Source organism: Myripristis murdjan, chromosome 2, assembly GCF_902150065.1.
Source record: "Myripristis murdjan chromosome 2, fMyrMur1.1, whole genome shotgun sequence".
NCBI lineage: Eukaryota > Metazoa > Chordata > Actinopteri > Holocentriformes > Holocentridae > Myripristis > Myripristis murdjan.
Genome location: NC_043981.1, coordinates 10,366,551 through 10,387,125, shown reverse-complemented (window position 1 = coordinate 10,387,125; position 20,575 = coordinate 10,366,551). Strand labels below are relative to the sequence as shown.

At 41.8% G+C, this 20,575-nt stretch overlaps 1 protein-coding gene across 4 annotated transcripts in view; it reads right to left on the bottom strand.

Annotated features, from left to right (window-relative positions):
• The window catches only part of LOC115374425 (sodium-driven chloride bicarbonate exchanger-like), a 46,608-nt gene that overhangs the window by 13,295 nt on the left and 12,738 nt on the right, over nt 1–20,575 (bottom strand). For 3 of the 4 annotated variants that reach the window (XM_030073337.1, XM_030073366.1, XM_030073357.1), the window contains 10 exons: nt 14,643–14,724; nt 10,733–10,876; nt 10,427–10,568; nt 9,455–9,615; nt 8,229–8,417; nt 6,145–6,233; nt 5,579–5,736; nt 5,333–5,420; nt 4,188–4,334; nt 2,972–3,072 (listed from right to left, as the gene is read on the bottom strand). In XM_030073337.1, the coding sequence (XP_029929197.1) occupies nt 2,972–3,072; nt 4,188–4,334; nt 5,333–5,420; nt 5,579–5,736; nt 6,145–6,233; nt 8,229–8,417; nt 9,455–9,615; nt 10,427–10,568; nt 10,733–10,876; nt 14,643–14,724 (1,301 nt within the window). The remainder of the gene's footprint in view (nt 1–2,971; nt 3,073–4,187; nt 4,335–5,332; nt 5,421–5,578; nt 5,737–6,144; nt 6,234–8,228; nt 8,418–9,454; nt 9,616–10,426; nt 10,569–10,732; nt 10,877–14,642; nt 14,725–20,575) is intronic. The other variant, XM_030073348.1, reaches the window with a different exon arrangement.

The following is a 20,575-nucleotide window of genomic DNA, read 5'->3' as shown; positions in this document are numbered from 1 at the left end:
GAGAGAGGCAGCCATTGAGCACACACTTGAATGCACATATGACACTTTCCCTAAAACACAGATCACAGAGTTATAGGCTCCATACATACATACATGTATGTGTCTATAAACATTTATGCATCAAAACTACACAAAAGCTACACTGCAATCTTTAAAACTGAATTCTGAGATCCTGCTACCCAGCAAACTGAACAAAAACTGTGCAGTTGTTGTTGTTGTTGTTGTTGTTGTTGTTTTTATCTTATTGAAGAAGGAACGCTTTATTATGTTACAGTATTGCACGGATTGGAATATGTCCCCTGTAAAAACACTGGTACTTCTCTCTGGTGCGGAGCAAATGTTTGAGGAGGGTACAGGACCAACATGAGCACGCTTTCTTTTATTTTCAGAGTATTACACTATTTCCCATGCAGAAAAACAACATAAAATACAGAAAAGGGCTGCAGTACCCAAGCCTACATGAATCTCTCTTATGTTTATAACCAATATGTTGAGCTACTGTGCCAAACTATGCCAAATATTTCACGTCTTATATTAGGAGCTTTGAAGCCACATGGCCATTAGAAATCGCTTACATCAACATGTTCATCTTATATCTGAAAAATGAATCAACCCAGTTTCTGCATGGAAGTAAGAATTTATTAATTTTCCGATTTTTGCAGCCAATGCTTTTTGTTAATCCTGTTTGGGGCAATCAACCTCTGCAAGGGATTATCTGTGTTTGTAGTGATGCTGTAGTGATGGCAGCTTGATGCTGGGAAGGATAGGCTGTTTTCTGCATACTGACCCACTGAGTAGGCCTGCTGTGTCTCCACGATTTGGAGAGAAGAAACATGCAAAACCTTTTGATGCCCAGGCAGATAGGAACACAGATGCTGAGTCAAATTTGAATTCAAGATCACACAAAGCATTTTTTTTTCAATTTCCCTCAACACCTGTCTCTGTATGGGTAAGGCCATCTATTCTCTAAAGAACATGCAGGCTAATTTGGTTGCAAATTCAAAAAAGCCAGGGATGAAATTATGTTTTTTAGGTTCCCATTGTGGACAAAGAAAAAGCAACCATCTACAATTTTGACTTGTTAGGCAATTTTTGACATTTCCCACCTTTGTAATCATGTCATTTCCATTAAAACTATTTCAGAGAAGTAACATTACTTGAGCACTAAATAATAATAAAGATGGAGAGAATCCAGGTCGGCTGCAAAGAGTTTGGTAGCCTGAAAAAACAAGATCTGGGTCAAAATTGAATTTACATTAATGAAGTCATTTTTATGGCTTGTAAAATGCCTGTTATCATAATGCACTGGACACACTACTAACCTGGGATTTGGTCTGATTGCTGAAATTCTTCTCCAGCTAATTCTCCACAAAAATCCTCTCAAAACAGCAGATTCCCCATGATTTTGTCAGAAGGTTTAACCAAAATTTGTTGCAAGTGCATTGATAGAAGCAGTCATGAATGTATGTAAAAAAAATTCTGTTTTGAATGTTTATGCTGTGTCCAACATGGTTTTCAACTTGCACTCATTTAAATTTCACTTCAGTACGCAAGCACTACTATATGTGTGTGTGTGTGTGTGTGTGTGTGTGTGTGTGTGTGGTGTGTGTGGTGTGTGTGCACACGTGCATGAAGGTGCGCATTTGTCCATCTTTGTACGACTCTCAGCCAGCGAGCAGGCTCTCCTGCCGCAGCAAGCCGGGACCGTGGCAAAGTAGCTGGAGGTGGTTGCTATGGCAACAAAGGGCGGGACTCTATGCTTATTTCAGTCTGAGCGGTAGGCAGTGATGCCACGTCCGGAGGGAGGGGGGATGAGGGGTAGAGGGGTGGCGGGGTAGAGGAGTGGGGGAGTGGTCGCTGAGACTGGGCTCCCAGCCAATCTGAGCTGGGATGAGAGCGGCCGCAGCATACCGGCGCTCAGCCGCACCGCATCACTCACCCCTTCACTATGAAACCACTACTGCTGAGATATAAATACCCCTCTGCACCGTGCTGTAGTCTAGTCCCATTGTCTCAAGCTATGGTTTGGGAACCCCCTGGTGGTCGTGAAAAGATTTGGTCACAACATGACCTATGGGACATGAAAAAAATATACAAGCAGTCTTTCTATAATCAACTATTTTATTATGTGTAAATCTGAACTTTTGCCCCATGATACAGTGAATATGTGCTGCCTCTTGAAATTAATTATCCAGTGAGATGGACTGAAAGTGAACATTCATTTTCATCTTATTTTGTCAAGAGTCACGAGTACATCTTCACTTTTACATTTAGGTAAGTAAAGTAAATTGAGAACCACAACTCCAGCCTCATCATGTCTTTCGTGTTCTGAGCGAATGTGCCTGAATAAAGCAGCTGGTTATTTACTAATGAAAAACATTTAAAGATTGTATTGCTGGGCAGAGTAATTGCCCTGTCATTATCATCACTATATGATGAGGAGGACAAGAAAATCAAGAGAAAAGCAGAAGTGAGATGAAACATATAATGATAATATGGTGTGATGATTGGATTTAATTTTTTTTTTTTTTTTGCAAATGAATGAGGGAGTGAGTTTGAGGAGCACTTTGCGCTTTGTGAGTGAGAATATTAATGTGATTCCGTGTTCTTGAATAATATAACAGCGCAACAGCGATGAATATAAATTTATGTGGGATGGTATGCTTGGAAGAGTCTAAGCTCATAATGAATTAAAAACTCAGAATGAACAGTGTTGGGGGAGTTGAAGCATGAGGAATGGTAATGGGCCACTGTTTCTAAAGAGAGCTGAATTTACAGTCTGGGGACCAAGAGGCAACGAGCAATGGTGGCAGACAGGCGACAGGGAGAGAGGGACAAGAAAAAAAAAAAGCAGTGCTCAGACAGCTCAGGGCTGTAGATCACGTAAATAATGGTGAAAGTTGCATGCACGCTGGCTCTCTCTCTCGCGCTCTCTCGTCTTTTTCTCTCTCACTCACATACAAACACGTACTTCCCAGTGCGTTGAAGCTCGGGGCCCCCGTGGCCTCCATGTTCCTCTGCCTCTCCAAGATCTGTCACTCCGTTGGGAACAGGGGGAACCTTCCGCTTTTCCTGCATGGTTAACATCACTGTCAGTCAGCTGTCGGATGCTGGTCGTCATTTTAAAGACAAAAACTATCGGCAGTTGTTATACTCAGTGCTCCACTGAGCCAAACACATGCAGAAACCAGATGTAATACCCAATCCTGGCCATTTAACCAAACTTAAAACCAAATTATAAAGCTCTTCTATTTCCATTTATTTCTGACTGAGGCATATTTCTGTATAATTCAATAGCATTATAAAAATTTTAATACCATAGTGGTATGGTATTTACCGGCAGATTCTCATAACAAATGGAAGTGAAGACCCAAAACAACCTCGCTACTTTTTTAATCATCTAGGTCAGCTACATGTTGGATAACAGAATTACTCTCCACGGCAAGATGGCCGATCGCTTTTCAACTGTAAAGTCGTCATAGACCAAAATAACTAATGGAGGAAAAACAACAAATGTTTTGGAGAGGATTGAGAGCAGAACCCCGGGGAGCGCCATCAAAGCACAAAGTACAAAACAGTTGAGATTAGAGGAGCACGCAGATGTTTCAGTGTTCCTCTGAAAAAAAAAAAAAAAAAAAAAAAAAAAAACATGTGGCGGGATGGCATCAAAGGGACGTCAAAAGAACAGTGATGTTTGATGTCAGGTGAAAACATCATTTCTGTAAAATGTCACCTTTTAGGAACCAACAAAGACAACTTTATTTTTAGTTTGATGGTTATGCATTTTTCAACCTAATTGTCTCTGAGAATATTTCATGAAATCAGATGCTGTAGAGTTTTCTCAGTCCACAGAAAAGCATGCAATCCTTTAAATGAACTTAAAACATGGAAATAACCAAAATAGCAGCCAACAGCAATAATATACAAAGAAAAACCCATTTCCACTGGTTGTGATTTAGCCTCTTGAGTGGCAGCAGTGATGCTCACCCCTTCAATAATTTACCCAGTTAACCTAGATCATGTCGCACGCAGTGGTACAAGTGGTACAAGGTTCACAGACAGTGTCTAAACAGGAGAAATGATGAACATCCCTGCTTTACTAAGAGCACGTATTAATAATGAAGAAGGGCTAAAAAAAGATGAGATTAAAACATTTCATTTTCTTTTATACATATGTAGGGAATTACCTGAGATGGTACGTTTTTGGGCGGCTCTATTCTGATGGAGGGGTCCCACTCCCCGGGGGGCAGGACTGTCACCTGGTCCAGGAACTCATCAATACCTGCGACCAGGTCATTCCTGTCCTTGGCCTTGTATGCCACGTCATGGAAAACCTGTGGAGGAAACAAATCAAAAGCTTTAGAGCCACGTATCCCATGTGAATCTTTGTGGAGAATGCATGTTCAAGTGTAAAAATATAGTTTTGTTTTTAGTAATTAATTTAGGAGTCTGCTCTATTGCTTTTGCTTAACAAATCATCTTATACATTTCCATGCATGCAGTATTCCAGATAGAAACTACAATAAGGGCTTCTCCAGCAAAATCTCTTTATAAGTATTGCATATCCCACAAAAAAGTATCCCCTTCCCCACATGAGTGGACAAAATATTGAGAATATTATCATACAAAATGAATCTATAAGGACCACTAAATAATAATGAATCAGATAAGGTGTATAAATGCTTCAGTTTCTCATTAAATCTCAGTCTGCCTAAAACCCAAGCTAGACTCATACAGAATATGGTTATTCTGTATGGCTCAAAGGGAGAGTAGTCCTTCCATCAACAGCAAGTTAATGCTCACTGACTCTTACTGACTGGTACAAAAACAGGAGTACAATTCCTTCCCAAATATGATGAAGCAGACTGACGTCCATATTCTTCTATTCTGGCACATCCCAGAGGACCGCTGCCAATCAAAACGATGACATCTGGCTCTGATGATGGTCAGTAACACTGGGTCTGCGCTGCACCGTGGGAAACGTACAATCCTGTAGGGCTTTGTTTTTTTTTTTTTCCTGATACTCTATTGATCCAAAAAGGGAAACTGTCAGGGTCAGCTAAAGGGCAGTGCCCCTGGAGCTTTGTGGGGATTCAATATCTTTTTGAAGGGCTCTTCAGGTGGGTGCTTGTTGTCACGGGGCTTAAATTGAATTGGGTTTCAGTCTAGCCTGGGATCTGCGGCGCATGCCATCCATGAATCTTCATGCCTCTTTGTACTTTCAGCTACTAATAAAGGCAAAAATGCCCAAGAAACAACCTTAAATTTGTTATTTTAATGGCTGCAGCCTTTCTGGGTGCCTAATCTGGATATTTCTGTACTGAGACCTCACCTCATCAGTCATCAGGGTGGCAATGGACCGCCCAATTTCATGGTACTGCGGACCTTTTCCCAGAGGGCCCAGCAGGATGAAAAGAAACCTGTGCAAAAACAGAGGACAGGACAGCCATTTTGGGTCAAAGTCAAGCACTCTCCCCGTGACGCATTTGGAAAAATACCATCTCCCCTAACCATACTTGAATCAGGATACAAAGAGACAGAGGGGGAGAGGGGGTTTGCCAGGATTTTGGTTTATAACCTGGTGGTGATGGGAACCTCAGCCAGGCCATTGAGCAGTACAGCAGGTGCCAGGCGGATGAAAGCCACCACGGGGCGCTCTAGGAACTCTAACTCCCCCACCAGGACGTTGGATGCCTCAGCACCAGGAGGGATCTTCTTCATGAAGTGGAGGTCAATCTGCGAGACAGAATGAGACACTGATACTAGCATTAATATTGCATCGACTTCAAAAGATGTTAGTCACAGCTGCTTTAGAGTGAAAGCCATCTCTATGCTTACCTGTAAAAGGTAAAAAATACTAAAGCTTAAGCATATGGTTCATTCAAAATTTAGAATTAAAACAATTTGAATTGGTAAGTGCGTAATGTAAAATAATCACAGATGATGGATGTATCTGAATTTTATGATTCACACACCAAAACAAAACAATCTTTACTCCTGTTAAATTTTGGCCAGTTTCCCAGGACAAGAGGCTGACCATTTCACACGTAACCTTATCTCGGTTAAATATACAGAAGTAGTTGTGTGTCCCGCTATCGGTACCAGTAGATAAACAGCAGATCAGTGGTGGGTCCAGGCGCTCACCTTGCTGAAGTCGACAGCACTGTTTTCTCGGCTAACGTCCTGTTTGCCCTCATTGTTAGCTGGCTGGGACTGGGGTGAGACCGTTTGGCCTGGCGGGCAGAGCAGAAAACCAACATCATGTCAGTCTCACTGAGGCTCATCCTATCACAACAGCACTTTCCCACACAAAGACAAAGGTCTCCAGTGAATGACTGCAGGGTACAGTTACATTCTCTGAAAAATAAGATACAACAGTGGACCATTTTGTTGTCTGAGCTGCACCTTTCTTGGCCAAAAGGTTGAGCCTCAGTGACAAAAGATGCAATATTGTACCTTTTTTCAGAGTGAACCTGGTCTCTGATGAAGCTTAATAATAAGATTATTTCATGAACAATCAAGAGCAAGGATAGGGTGCATTAGAGATTATGATTTTAGTCGAATATTAGGCTCAATCTTTCTCAGAGAACCAGTTTTCTAAGCTCGTATCTCAGTGAAGTGCAATCTTTAACTTTCATTCAAGGTGAAAATGCATCTATAAATAGACATTGGCTTGAATAAATGATTTATTCAATATATTTTAGAGCTGTTATAAATATTGAAAAAGTAAAAGATTGCTCAATTTAACTTCAATTTCGAACATTTTGTGATGTGAATGCACCAGTGTAGATATTTGACCAAGTCACAAGACATGTAGGGACTCAGTATTCCCTAATATGAAATGTGGTTTGCTCAAAAAGGCTAGCTTTTTAGTGAGGGTGTGATACTACCATATAAGGATCCTGAAGGCAACCAAATGGAGATAAGATTTCATGTTATTAATTAAGTCATGATTATGAGGCAATTAGCTATTATCATTAGTGATTAGTAACTGCTATCAGTTTAGCACCGGAGTCATAAGGCCCCTGTGACTGCTCTGGTGATCAAACAGACCATTGAGAGTGATATAAAGTGGAGAGCATCGTCATGGATACTACACAAGCTCAGTTGACCATTATAAAATAGTTCTGCTGATTGACTACCACTCACCCAGTTAGAGCTTTTGTGACATGGAGGTACAGACAAGTCCAAAGAGAAAACCTCTGCATGCTCAGAGCCAGGCAGTTATCATTTCCTTATCACTTCCACTTTAATTCTGAAGCAATTTCAGGAGAGAATGCCTGGGACATCTTTTGGACTGCAAGCGTTGGAGAAATTAAAACTGCAAATGGCATCTGTTGATGCAAATGTTTTCTCTTGTCTTCACTTTTGCGTGAAAGGATTGGTCATATAGTTTTGAAAACCATACATGTATTATAAATCCATCCTCATGATGACACTCCCCCTTCATACTCTATACTATTCTATACTATTACTATACTATTTGACTTTTAGTGTTTAGCATCAGTTTAGGCGTCCTGGCTAGTTGCCTGCACAGATTTCCTGCACTGTGTCTTGCTGTGGGATGGGAGAGTAGCCTTGCGCTACCGCCTGGTGGAAACTAAGACGTTTGGTCTTGGTTTCGCCAAGGGGCGTGTCTGGGGAAAAGTGGCCACAGCTCTTGGAGGGGCTCAGAGGTGACGGAGGGGTGGACAGACACGACGGGCAACACACACACCGCGGCCACACCGCGCAGGAAAAGACCTTTCTGGCTGGGGCGCTCTCAGGGAGTGTTTTCTTAGACGAATGGCCGGGAGATTTTATGCTATGATAGAAGATGCCATTTACTGGATAAGTGAATGGCACACATATCCATGCACACAAACACACACACACACACACACACACACACACATACATGTACGCACAGACAAAGCAAGTTAGACAAGGACAAACACACGTACAAACACGGAGAAACAAAAACAAGAGGAGAAAAAGGAGATATCAAACAGCAGTAAAACAGCAAGTCACAAATGGACACAACAAGCTTGACATTGGAAAAAAAACATGCAGAGGATTACAAAATAGCAAATAATATTGACATCCAATTACGAGTATGGCCACCATGGAAAATGGTAGAGAGGAATACATGATGTGGCCAAGACCACAGTTGGGTAATTGGACAGGCTGGTGTATGTGTGTGTGTGTGTGTGTGTGTGTGTGTGTGTACCATCAGACCATTTGCTCACCATTCTTGTCCATGGAATGGGGCTCGGACTGTTTCTTGCCAATATCTGCGAAGGAGCGAACGATGGGGATGCGGTTGGCCAGTTTCTTGTGGTTCTGGTGGTGGTGCTGTTTGAGCAGGGCGTCCCGGATCCTCCTCCTGGCGTCCTGACCTACTGGACCAGACACCTCGTGCTGATCCAGGACCATCTCTGGAGGGGACAAAACACACACACACACACACACACACACACCACAAACAACACAGAAATGTAGGTTAAGGCCATGACCGTTGAATGTCTTCAAAATGATTCACAGAGGCTCTACCCTCGACAACGTCTGTCCCTGTGTGGAAGCCAGTGATGCTAAGCTGATTATAACAAAAAAAAAAAAAAAAAAAAAAAAAAAAACACCCACTGCTGCCGATTAAATCACCCAAAACCAGGTTAAGTTCACCAGATCTCTCGGCAGCACAAATTTTCCCCAATGAGATACATGCCATCCTTCCTTTTACCAAAAATATCTCAGATGAAATATAGTTTTCCTTCCCAAACCAGGTCAAACAAGCCCATCCTAAATCTGTAGATACATATGAAGAAGACAGACAAGTTGTGTAACCAGATTTAATCGTCTGTTTTGTATTTCAGTTGGCAAGTTAACATTTTATATATATGGAATGCTCTGCCAGAAAAAAAAAAAAAAATCAGAAAAAAAAAAATCGATTCAGCTTTCAAAAGTCTACTAAAGACTCACATGAGCTCTTGACCTTGGCCTGTAGTTTTTCTAACTGGAATGTTATTATTTTATTACACATTTTTATTATATTTTTATTATTATTTTATCTGTTACTCTTTATTCCTGTATTTTCCTGACTGTGAGTTGGGTTGTATTTTATCCCTTTTGTTTCACTATGTTTATTTCATATATTATGTAAAGCACTTTGGAGCTTCAATTTGGGAAAGTGCTATATAAATAAAGCGTATAATTATTATTATTATTATCATTGTTATTACCAGGAAAGGCAGGGGAGAGAGAGGGGATGACATGCAGCAAATGGTCTGAGGTCAGATTTGAACCCAGGACGCTGCGATCGGGACTCAGCCTCAACACGTAAGCATACGTTTTTATGCGTCGAGTCGACACCCTAGAAGTATGACCATTACATATCTAGACACAGTAAGGATTAAGCTTTATAATGCTAATGGCCGTAAAGACAGACTATCCATCCTGTCCAGCCCGGGATGTCTACCTGCGATCTCCTCCAAAGAGTTGGCCCTCATGTCCAGCATCACGGTGCCGTTCATGATGCAGCTCCGGAGCTCAAACAGACTGTGTAGGGACAGCGTGGCGACGTAGGGCTTACTCCACCGCTCTCCACCGTCCTCCACATCCTCCTCAAACTTCAGCCACCTATGCACAAGAAAAACAAGACTTGTTAACAGTCGCATATTGAATTTGAAAGCGCACACTACATCAATAAAAATGCAGAAAAATGCAGATATGAGATGCAAGTTTATTTATAGACTTCACACGGTAGGAGATGACTTGGATTGCACTGGTCTTTACTGCAGAGGCTTCAGCGTTCAGCTTTCATCAGTGCAGTACGCTGACTGCACTGATTAAAGCTCAGTACTGAAAAATCTATTTTAATGTCCTCCAAGTATAACTCCTCACTTATTCCAAGTCATCTTTTATTATGGAAAACCTTCTATTCCATTTTCTAATGCATTTTGTAATACACACCGAATTAATTCTTGGGCAAAGCACCAATATTGTTTTTTGTAGACATCCACAAAAAAAAAAAAAAAAAAAAAAAAAAAAAAAAAAAAAAAAGAGATCCTCTGCTTTCCTATGGACCTTTGTGTATAGTTCATTTCAAACACACCAAGAGAATTATGGGGGTTGTGTGAAAATCTGCACCTAATGTGTGAAGTTTTAGCATTTCTTTATTGCTTTGTGTATTTTTTATAAGTTAGACACCGTCCAATAAAATAAGACAAGACTTCAAAATGTTATCCCTAAGGGCTGCAAACAGCGTATGAGGATGTACGTATGAATCGGTTGTGAGGATGGCGCCGGGACAATAGCACCATGGTAAAGACTCGCATTCAGCCGCTAACAGGATCAGCCTCTCCTGTGTCTGTCCAACAAAGAACAACACGGCAGCTGGGAACAGCCTGCTCTGAAAGAACGGCCCATGTGGCTGCCTACAGCTGTGTACCTGGCTGTCTCTTTCCATTCTGCGTCCTCTCCCTCCCTGAGGCAGATCTCGTCGAGCTCGGTGAAGAGGGCGTGGGGGATGTGCTCCTCGTCGCCATCCTCCGTCCCCAGCAGGAACTGCACCCTCTGAGCCGGAGTGTCTGCTGCAGCAAGAGGGAGAGGCACGGGACGGCGCGCAGAGGAAAGAAGGGGCAGAAACAAGGTAATGGAGTGAAAAGCTGATGCTTGGCGTCCAGTGGTAGAAGATGCTTGGTGATACAAGAGGTGAGGGATTTTCACTTCGTTTCAGTACATGTTGAAGACCTACTGTGCGAGGGGGATTCTCGTCCATCATCCACCCCAGAGTCCCTTTCCTTGGACCTCTTCCTGTGTCTGTGTCCATGGTGACGGTGACGTCGGTGCGACTTCCTGCCCAGGGGAACGTGAACCCCAATATAGAGTGTGCGGTGACCTGCAGACAACACAGAGACATTAGTCTGTGAAAGTATAACATCTAATACCAAGCTCCTCAGGCTGAGGGCACCTGGCTGTCCCTTGGTCTAAACTGAAGAAAGACTAAAAGTGACTTTGTGCTTTTTAGGAACGTCCTGCCTGAGGAACTTCGGTTAGCTAAGCCCATATGCTCTTAAAATATTTCTTAAAGCACACGGTTATATCCTCACCTTTATTGCTTTTGATCTTGCCCAGTCTCTCATAAGAAAATAAAAAAATTGCCCCAGGCACTCAAACAAATAAAAAGCAAAGGTAGTTTTTATTGATATCTAACTAAAATGTTAGTCTTCTGTCGTGAATCACCGTCTCACTGTCTCTTATGTTTTGTTTTTACCTGTTTTCATGTCTCTGTGTCTCCTTCCATTGCACATTTTAGTGTTACCGCTTTTCGTGTACTACACTTTGTAAACCCTGCATTTAGATGAGTGCTATATGAATAAAGTGGATGCCCTCATCACTATTTGACTTAAACAAAGCAAAGGCACCTGAATTCGCTGAGGATATTAAGGAGTATTTTTCATAGAAACTGTCTTTGACCCCAGTGTAGAGTGTCCAGTGAGCTGGGAAAAATGTAGGGGGATGGCACTACAATACCCAATTTTAAAAGAGGTCAGCATACTAGAAATACAGAGCTATTGTCTTCCTGGGGCACGGTGAAAGTGTTGATTTTTATGATCGGGGTCATTTTGTCAGATATAATGAGACAGGGATTCTGCAGTGATATCGCACTAAAAGGCCTGTCTCATCTCTTTTTCCATTATGTTTGTGCGTGTGTGTATGTGAGAGAGAGAGGGAGAGGGAGAGAGAGAGGGAGAGGGAGAGAGAGAGAGAGAGAGAGAGAGAGCGAGAGAGCATGTGTATCCACAGGGTCAGCGTGAAGATAATCCAAGCTGACTCTCTCCTGTTTCATTGCGGTCGAGCTGCCTGGGCGCTGCCTCCTTCCCGCCAGCCTTCAGTTCAGTGGCCGGACACGGACAAGACTACAGGATGCCCCGTTCTCTATATCTGCCTCTTACACCATATGAGGGAGAGCAGCGTCCAGCATGACGTGACACCAAATGGATCCATACTCTTTGGAAATTTGATGCACAGGAGTTCTGCAGGCCAGCGGTTCGCAAAGTAGGGTCCGTGGATCACCGGGGGTCACTGAGAAATTGATCGATCCATCAGTGGATCAATAGAAAATTAATTAATAAATAGAAAATTTGATGGGCAATTTAAAAAAAAATGACATACACGCTATGTAAACATGACATATTTGCTGATTTCAGGGTCACTAAGATGACTAAGCCTCTAAGATTTGCTACTTTTCTCTGTTCCTATCACTATAAAATTGATAAAAGAAGCAATTAGAAGACATCAGCTTGGGCTCTGCCTACTTCCAATGGGCATTTGTAATTATTTTTGAAACTTGGAGGCTGATAAATTGATTAATAATAATTAAAAAAACACCCAATAGATTAATTAAATTACTTGCAGCTCTAGTTCCCCAACTATTTCGCTAAGTAGGAGACAGAACAATGAGAGTTTTCCCTTCCCCACTGCTGATATCTTCCCATCTACAGCAGTCATTTATTTAGAGGTCCTTAATAGGAATGGCTTGTGAACTCCTTTGCCAACCCACAAAATCAAACCCTGGCTCAAGTTCAAGCATTTGTGCAGGGTGAGAAAGAATTTTTTTATTTGTGTATGAGGGAGACAGTTACAGCAAACAATATCTCCACAGTGTGTATATTCCGTCAGCACTATTAAGCCAAAGGGGAAAATTTCTCAAATGTGCGTCTTGAATTGTTTTCGCTTGCTCGGAGACATTACTAATCACATCATAGCGCACTAATCTGATTTAAGCAAAGAACAGTCATAACATGAACCTCCCTGAATTGAATCACCTGACAGCACATTGATGTCACTGCATTGGGATAGGCCCGTTCGCAATAACAAACCCCCTCCCCTGTCCCACCACCACTACCATCAACAGGAATCCAGGATAGAGGTTAATTGAGGTCTTGGGGAACATAATGAGAAAATGAACTATATGTCAAAATGCATTTGCAGTTTGAGAGTAAATATTGCTCTGCTGTGAAAGAGAGCGCTGCTGCAGACGCATTGATCCAGCGCAAATTACAGTTAGCAACATGTAAATTATGTATATCCAATGCAGAGGGAAGAGGCAGAGGGCTGGGGCTGATTTAACACACACTGCAAATTATGCTATATAAGGCGTATTCAGGCAGGCAGCAACAATAGGGAAGCTGGGGAAATGCCACATTGGAAAACATAAGAACCCAGCGCTGGAGCTTTAAACTTCATGAGTCAAGATGAGGAGGGAGGTCTTAACAAAAATAGCTCCCACCCCCCCCAGGCTTGAGCTACTGCTGATGTCATAGCATGTCTTTTTTCTCTGTTTCTTACGTAGCCACATCTCGGTCACATTCAGCGCAAGAATACACGGAGTGTTGACGTGACTGGAAGGATCTTAGTGGAAGGATTTTAGTGTTCAGTATGATAGCCTTCATCCTAATGTCAATGTGTGTGTGTGTGTGCCACAATGCTTTAATCCCCATGGATTCACAAAAGAAAAAGGTCATGTCATGCTGACCCTTTTCTTCCCCCCCCCCCACACATCTGCAAGGGTGCATGTGTGAGTTTGTGAGTGTGTGTGAGTGCAGAGAGACAAAATGAACAGAAATTAGAGCAAAAGCAAGTGAGGGGATGGTGGGGCCGGTGTGTATGTGTGTGGGGGAGTATGTTTGGGAGGGAGATCACTTTAGAGGATTTCCTTCTGCGCAGCACTGACGCAGTGTTGCTGTTACCACGGCACCAGACAGACAGCTATACAACAACCATCATCTGAGAACAAGGGTCCTTGAGATGGAAGCGTTACCTTACCCACAGAGTGTCACAATCAAAGAGTGACATCTCCGTGGGCGGCCTAGGTGAGCGTTGCCCGGCAGCGACAAATGCTTCCAGGAAACAACGCAGTGCAACATAATAGTGGAGTGCAAAATCTGGTTCAAGCTATAATTCACCTCGTGAATGAACATGATTTTTGTATGCATACTAAAAACACAGTTAGGGCCATGTGAAATTGGATCATCTTGCATGAATCTTTCCTTTTCAGTATTGCACCTTGGTTATGTATACTGGAAAGCAAAAGCAATGTTTTCCACAGTTGTAAGTTCTCTCAAACTGGTCCATTTCTGCTGTGTTTTCTTTTCATTTTCGTGTCTTTCCCCAATGCAATTCCTTGAGGCCTACAAACACCTCTATTTAGGTCAATTGTTGAATGTAGGTCAATAAAAGACACAAGAGGTGTGTTTATGTGAGTGTGGAAGCAGTCTTTACGTATATGGACGGAGCCTTGCAAAAGAAAAAGAAAAGCCAGTGCTGGTGAATTTCCCAAAATGCAAAATGACATTTACCACTGATGTTTTAGATTGCTGGGATTTTCGTCATCAAATTTCATTATAACTGAAGTCACAACATCTATATTTGGTCAGCTATCCACAGGAAAACGAGAAGTGTACTGCCAAGCAATTAAATGGCCACGTAGATGTAAGGTAAAGCATGGCTGTGCATTTTAAGTGACTAACACTGTCCTAGGATGGATTTTTCCTTTAATCCTCTCCACTGGAAAGGTGGAGCATAGCCCAACAATGTCACACATTGTGTAACACTCATCTCAGATAAAATGCACAACACATGCTGAACGTCGTCGGTGTTACCTTCTAGCTCCTCCTTCTCGAAATTGGTGTTGAGCATGGAGCGCGTGCCGCCGCGGTCCACCACCGCCTCCTCGTCGGTTCTCTACAGGAGACACAAACGGGGGACAGGCGTGTCACAGGCACAACACACAACTCACGCAGATGAAATGGACTTCATTCAGTGTATGCTACTTTCAGCCGCAGCACTCCACATATTCTTAAAGAGATGCGTATGAGAACACTAATGAAATAAGTGCAGTGCATAAAAACAACCTATTACACTAATAAACGAGTGTTTGTAATGGTTTAAGTGGATTTCACAGTGAGGATCCCCAATGCCATGCTCTGACCAGGCCGGCCTCCTGGCACGCATTCATCCAACCATTATTTGACTTGCCGGAGGCCTTTCTGCCCATGTTGAGGCAAAATCCACATTTCATCCAAATGCTACAAGTTGTTACATAAGAGCACACTGCCCCCCTGCCTAGTGGGAGGATGTGTCCCGAAATAATACCCAGACACACACACACACACAGAAACTCAGCATTATAAGGCTAACTTCCACCGACAGTCACCATGGCAACAAAAGGCAGCCAATCGCAATTTGAAAGAGCCACGCTCATCTCTTGAGTGCCAGATTACACCGTTTTTTGAGTCATGGTTTTAACAAGAATGCTTCATTGTGCGTAAGCCTTAAATCATTTAAATGCATCACCACCCACACCTCTGGCAAGACAACCTCCTCGTGAAACTACAGCGACTGCAGATGCTGCAAGCGGCTGCCTGGAGTGGAGGGTAGAGGGACTGGTGCAAAAGAATGCAACATAGTGCTGGTTATTTCTTTCTATAAATAGTGCTGACCTCGAAAAATGGAGAAGGGAGGGGTCTTTGAATGCTTACTCTGCTCTTGAATATTAATTAAAACGCTGGATTGCTATTCATGCTGATTGTTTTTCATGAGGATAAGACCTATACCCCTTGAAAGGATGACTTCTGAACATAAATGTGGACCATCTCCGCTGAGTGCTCATATAGCAGATGCACTGCAGACCCAATTAGTGCCTAAAAAGTCCTTTAAAAGTCTTTTGCCAATGCCAGTGTTTCGCCTGTACTCGTCTATACGTGCCAGGTGTGGTGACCTCGCACAGCTTGGAACTAAAGCACAGCTTGAAAAAAAATGTATGGAAATTCATCATCTGGCCTTTCTGCTCAGCCTGCCCCTAAAAAAAATAATCAAAATTGTAATGACCGGATATGGTAATGCACTCCTGACATTTTTTTCTCACTGCAACATGACATTTTCACATTATGAAACCTTCTTTCCTTATTATGACCTACAAACTCATTATAACTTTTGTCCTTATAACAACATACCAACTTAATTTGTGATAACATGAAATGTTTCCTATTATAATGATAACCTATCTCTCTATAACATTAATTATTGCTCGTATCTCCTTATACCATCAAACACTGAGATAACTTATCTCATAACTATAACTCTAAAAATGTGGAGAACTCAAATTGACAACAGCTCATTTACACGATTTGATCTAGTTTTGTCTTGTGCTTGGGTAGAGACGTGGTGGGATTCTGCTGTTACTGAGCACAATAGATGCTGCTGTGATTCTTTTATTCACTGTGGCAACTATATGCTGCCATAACACAACAAGTGTCCATACGTTATGATACAAATGCTGAAATATACCCAAATATCCATTGTTAAACTATGAAGCTGATGCCGGAGAAGTGAATAGTGAATTTCAGAATAAACGGTCTCCCAGAGAATTCCACAGCAAGCTCGTCAGTGTTAATTTAACTCTGCCTGTGTAAAAATCAACACTATGCCAGAGTCCACACCCATCAGAGTTAATTTAACACTTTTTGAACAGCTGCCCTGAAGCCATATCAGCTCAGACAACGCTCCAGTCAACATTTATCCACTCAAAATCGCTGTCACCAAAATAAATAAATAAATAAATAAATAAATAAATAAACCAAAAATAAACGGTTTCTTATGCTGGAGGATTTGCTGTGTCCTGACATGATGTAGCATGTATGCCAGTCATTATATTGACAGACAATGGATAGTGATAGAGACTGTTTGCTCCCAGTGGTTGTCTGTATGAAAGTCAAACTCCACCAAGCTAGACACCAATAACAAGGCAGCAGAGTGATACTGATATAATATTGATATTGATATGATCTGGGATTTTGGATACTGAATGGTCATATGACATGAGTGCTATGTTTTCCTGTTTTTCCAAAGGTTTTATTACAGTAAATGGATGCAATTTTTTCTTCATTATATGTCTGTTTTATTTACCTCGACCTGCTTGGTCATCCTATCCACGTTACTATGATTGATTGTTGTAGCATAAATCCCTTGAGAGCTTATGTAAGTACAGATAGTCATCCCTATTAGAGTATCGTAATAATATCAACATTGAGGTAATATGTATATATCGCCCAGCCCTACAGCAGAGTGGTAAGAGAAGTCATAAAACATACTGATAAAATAAATCACTTTATTTAATCCCACTGCTGATTATCAACAATGTATAAGAACAAATTTAATAGTGTATCAATATACTAAGAAAATAAAGTGTTACCCATAAGATGATGTGTGTCAAAAGCGACATAGACTCCTATATGGGTACTGTACACAACCAATACTGTATGCAATAATGGAAATGTTTATGTGGATACATTGCATTTCTATGTGGCTCATTTCACAATGTAGTTTTAGAGTTTTAGTGTAAACTATGCAACAGATTTTATTTAGTCACGTGGCCATGTGGCACACTGTGGCTGGTGGCCAGTCAAGTCAAAAGGGGCTGACGCTGGGCAACATACACTGATCCTGTAGAGATTAAGCAAGTGTGCTGGTGGTGGGCAGACACACTCACTCTCACACACACACAAACACATACACACATGGACAGCCATGTGAGACATCCCGTGGCATCAAGGGAGTGTGAGGGACAGATGCTGAGGGTTGGGTTGGTGGGCTTACCCAGCATCACTGCATATAACAAGCATTTTCACTCACACTGTTGTAGACATACAGGCACACTCGCATACACAGAGACACACACACATTAACAAGTCCCATTGGATAGATATCAGACTTCCCCAGATTTCCCCTGGCAGATGGTTAATGGTAGTCTGAAAGACTTGGGCAATTTCTCAATGTATTAATTTTGTGAATGTGCATGCTTGTGCATTTCAGTTCACTCTGATTCAGAAGTCCAGATCAAGACTGACTGCCAGCACACTCCACTGTGAGAGGAATTGGATATAATCAACACTACTCTCACATCGAGCAGAAGTCGTTTCAAAGAGGGAAAGAACGGACAAACTAACCTAGTAACAGCTTTTATCCTTTAATACAGTCCACTCCTGATATTTATCCTCATGGCAGTGACAGCGGCAGAGATGTAAATGTTAGTGACAAGCCTGGGAGAGGAGCAGGGGGGTTGACGAGAGGCTGGCACTGCTGGTTGGCCCTGCGGGTCCCCTGGGAAACTCCCTCAGCCTCAGTAACATGCTTTTTCTCCCCGTCCCAAACCCCTGAGAACTGCACACATCTACATCAGGCAAGTGTAATTTTAGAGTTCAGAGCCTCAGCATGAAGAAAGCTCAGTGGTAGGGTTTTAAAATCACTCTCACTTGGTATTGATCACACTAACTGCCTCAAACCTATTCTCGATGTCAAATACACATGTACCTCCATGAGCTCAGGTCTAACTGCCCTGCATCTCCCCTGCATTAGTACTGCAGTGGCCACTGCAGCATACAATGTGCAGACTGTAACACATTTTTCTGATTTCTCTTTCTGGGGAGGAGAAATACTGTAATAGTGGTTCATCATTAAATGCAGAAAAAAAAAAAAAATTTCATTAAACGCTACATCTGATTATACTTACTGATTATACAGTTGAAAAAATGTGCTGTTGAGAAACAAATTAACTTTAGCAACATATAGTGACAGATGATCAATTGATCAACTAATTGTAGATTAGGTGCCATGCATTACTGATTGGTCTGCACAAACACCACAATATTTCAGAGACATCTGTTAAATATATATCAGTGGGGCATTCAGCAATAATAATTTCGACATTACACAACACAAGCAGAACACAAATGAGTAACTAGAACAAGAATGCAAGTCATAAAATAAATGTGACATTTCTAGACCAAGTCTTGGAAAAGTAAGTTGCTTATGTTATCACAATATTACTTAAGACTCATTCTAGTTTTTACTATCATTCTGCCAGAATAAGATAACAGCATTCTTTCATATTCATAAAATACATTTTTCACGATCTTCTATACAAATTAGAAACTCTACTCTCTTGTAACATTGTTTTAAATGTACTTATTTTATCCCACTCAAAGCCAGATATAGTGTCCATAGAGCTTGTAATTCTCTACTATAAGGAAGAAAGTAGCTTTGGCTTCAGCGTGCCACAGGGTGGTGATTCTTTTATATTGGAGTAGAGGGTGTCAATACACAACAGACATTGACATCCAATAGCAGACTGTCCTCTGTCCCATCCGCTATTGGATTTTTAAACAAACTATAACCCCCGGATGTCACTGCGTCTCTTTTTCTTACTCCGGTTATTCATCGTGACAGTGTGGCTTATATGGATCTTGCGTTGTCTTTTGTGGATGATGTATTGCATGCATTTGTATATACTGTACTTGTTGGACTATTGTCTGTAAAGTAATTGCCCCTAAGGGACATTAACTCTACTGTATTCTATTCTAAATGACAAAAATTCAAAGAACAGAACCTATTATTTAATCGGTGAATGCCCAACATGGGATAACTGAGTTATTACGTTATCTGAGCACATGGAAACCTGTGATTGCTGCTCAGCCAAATGTACAGTTTCCACCCTGAGGAGGTCCTGTGTGCCTGTGTTGAAACATTGTTCTTTTTCCTCCCAGTCTGTGCATGAGCCAGTAAAATAAATGGATTTTATTCTTTTGCTACAAGAAGACAGCACTGACTTTTTTCGACCTTGTACAAGTTATATTTTACAACACAGGGAGGTACACACTATTAACTCTGGAGCATTATGGCATTATTCTTTGGTCCAATCCTGGCTTTCTATGTGATAATATTAAGGAGGTAGTGTGTGCCCTTCCAAAATCTTGACCAGGGTCTTACTGCAAAAAGTAAGACAGTGAAATTGAACAAGACTGTCATGGCAGATTAATCTGAGTATCTATTACTATGTCCTTGGTGACAACAATTAATCAGATACATGTGAAACCTGATATATGTGAGCCTGATCCTGTGATCCTCAATATGTTCTTTCCTGTTCTGTCCCACCCCAATCCTTACCCTGCTTTATAAGACAGATGAGCCAGAATCTCCTGCCTGCAGGTCTCTGCCTCTATTTATAGGCACTGGTTTCTCTACCTCAGGGAACTGACCCCAGATCAGGCCAGAGAGCCGCATCCCTGCTTACCAATCCAGGTTTAGATTAATCTCCCAGCTTTTATGGCGGGATAAAGCCTTTTCTTTCTGACCATGGGATCAGTGATGTATGCACCTACATGGCAGGGATAAATAAATCAGCCATTTCTCAGTTGGTCTGCTGATTGGTGATGAGGGCTTCGGGGGGACTGGAGCGGAGATCACGTGACTAAGACGCTGGGGGGGAGTGGGGATGGGAGAGATGGAGGAGGGGTGGTTCGCTCCCACGCACAGGCACGTGAGCAGACATCACGATCGGCCACACACACAAACGAGCATATATGATGAGTGCACTCACACACATTATTTTCTCATTTTCAAATCATACACTCCTGTGTGGACTTTTTTTGTTACAGTATGTAGGTTTGTTTCAGCCTTTAATGTCTTGTGGAAACATGCGTACAAAAGACTACACACACTTAGTCATAATGGATGCACACACCATCTAAGCACATAA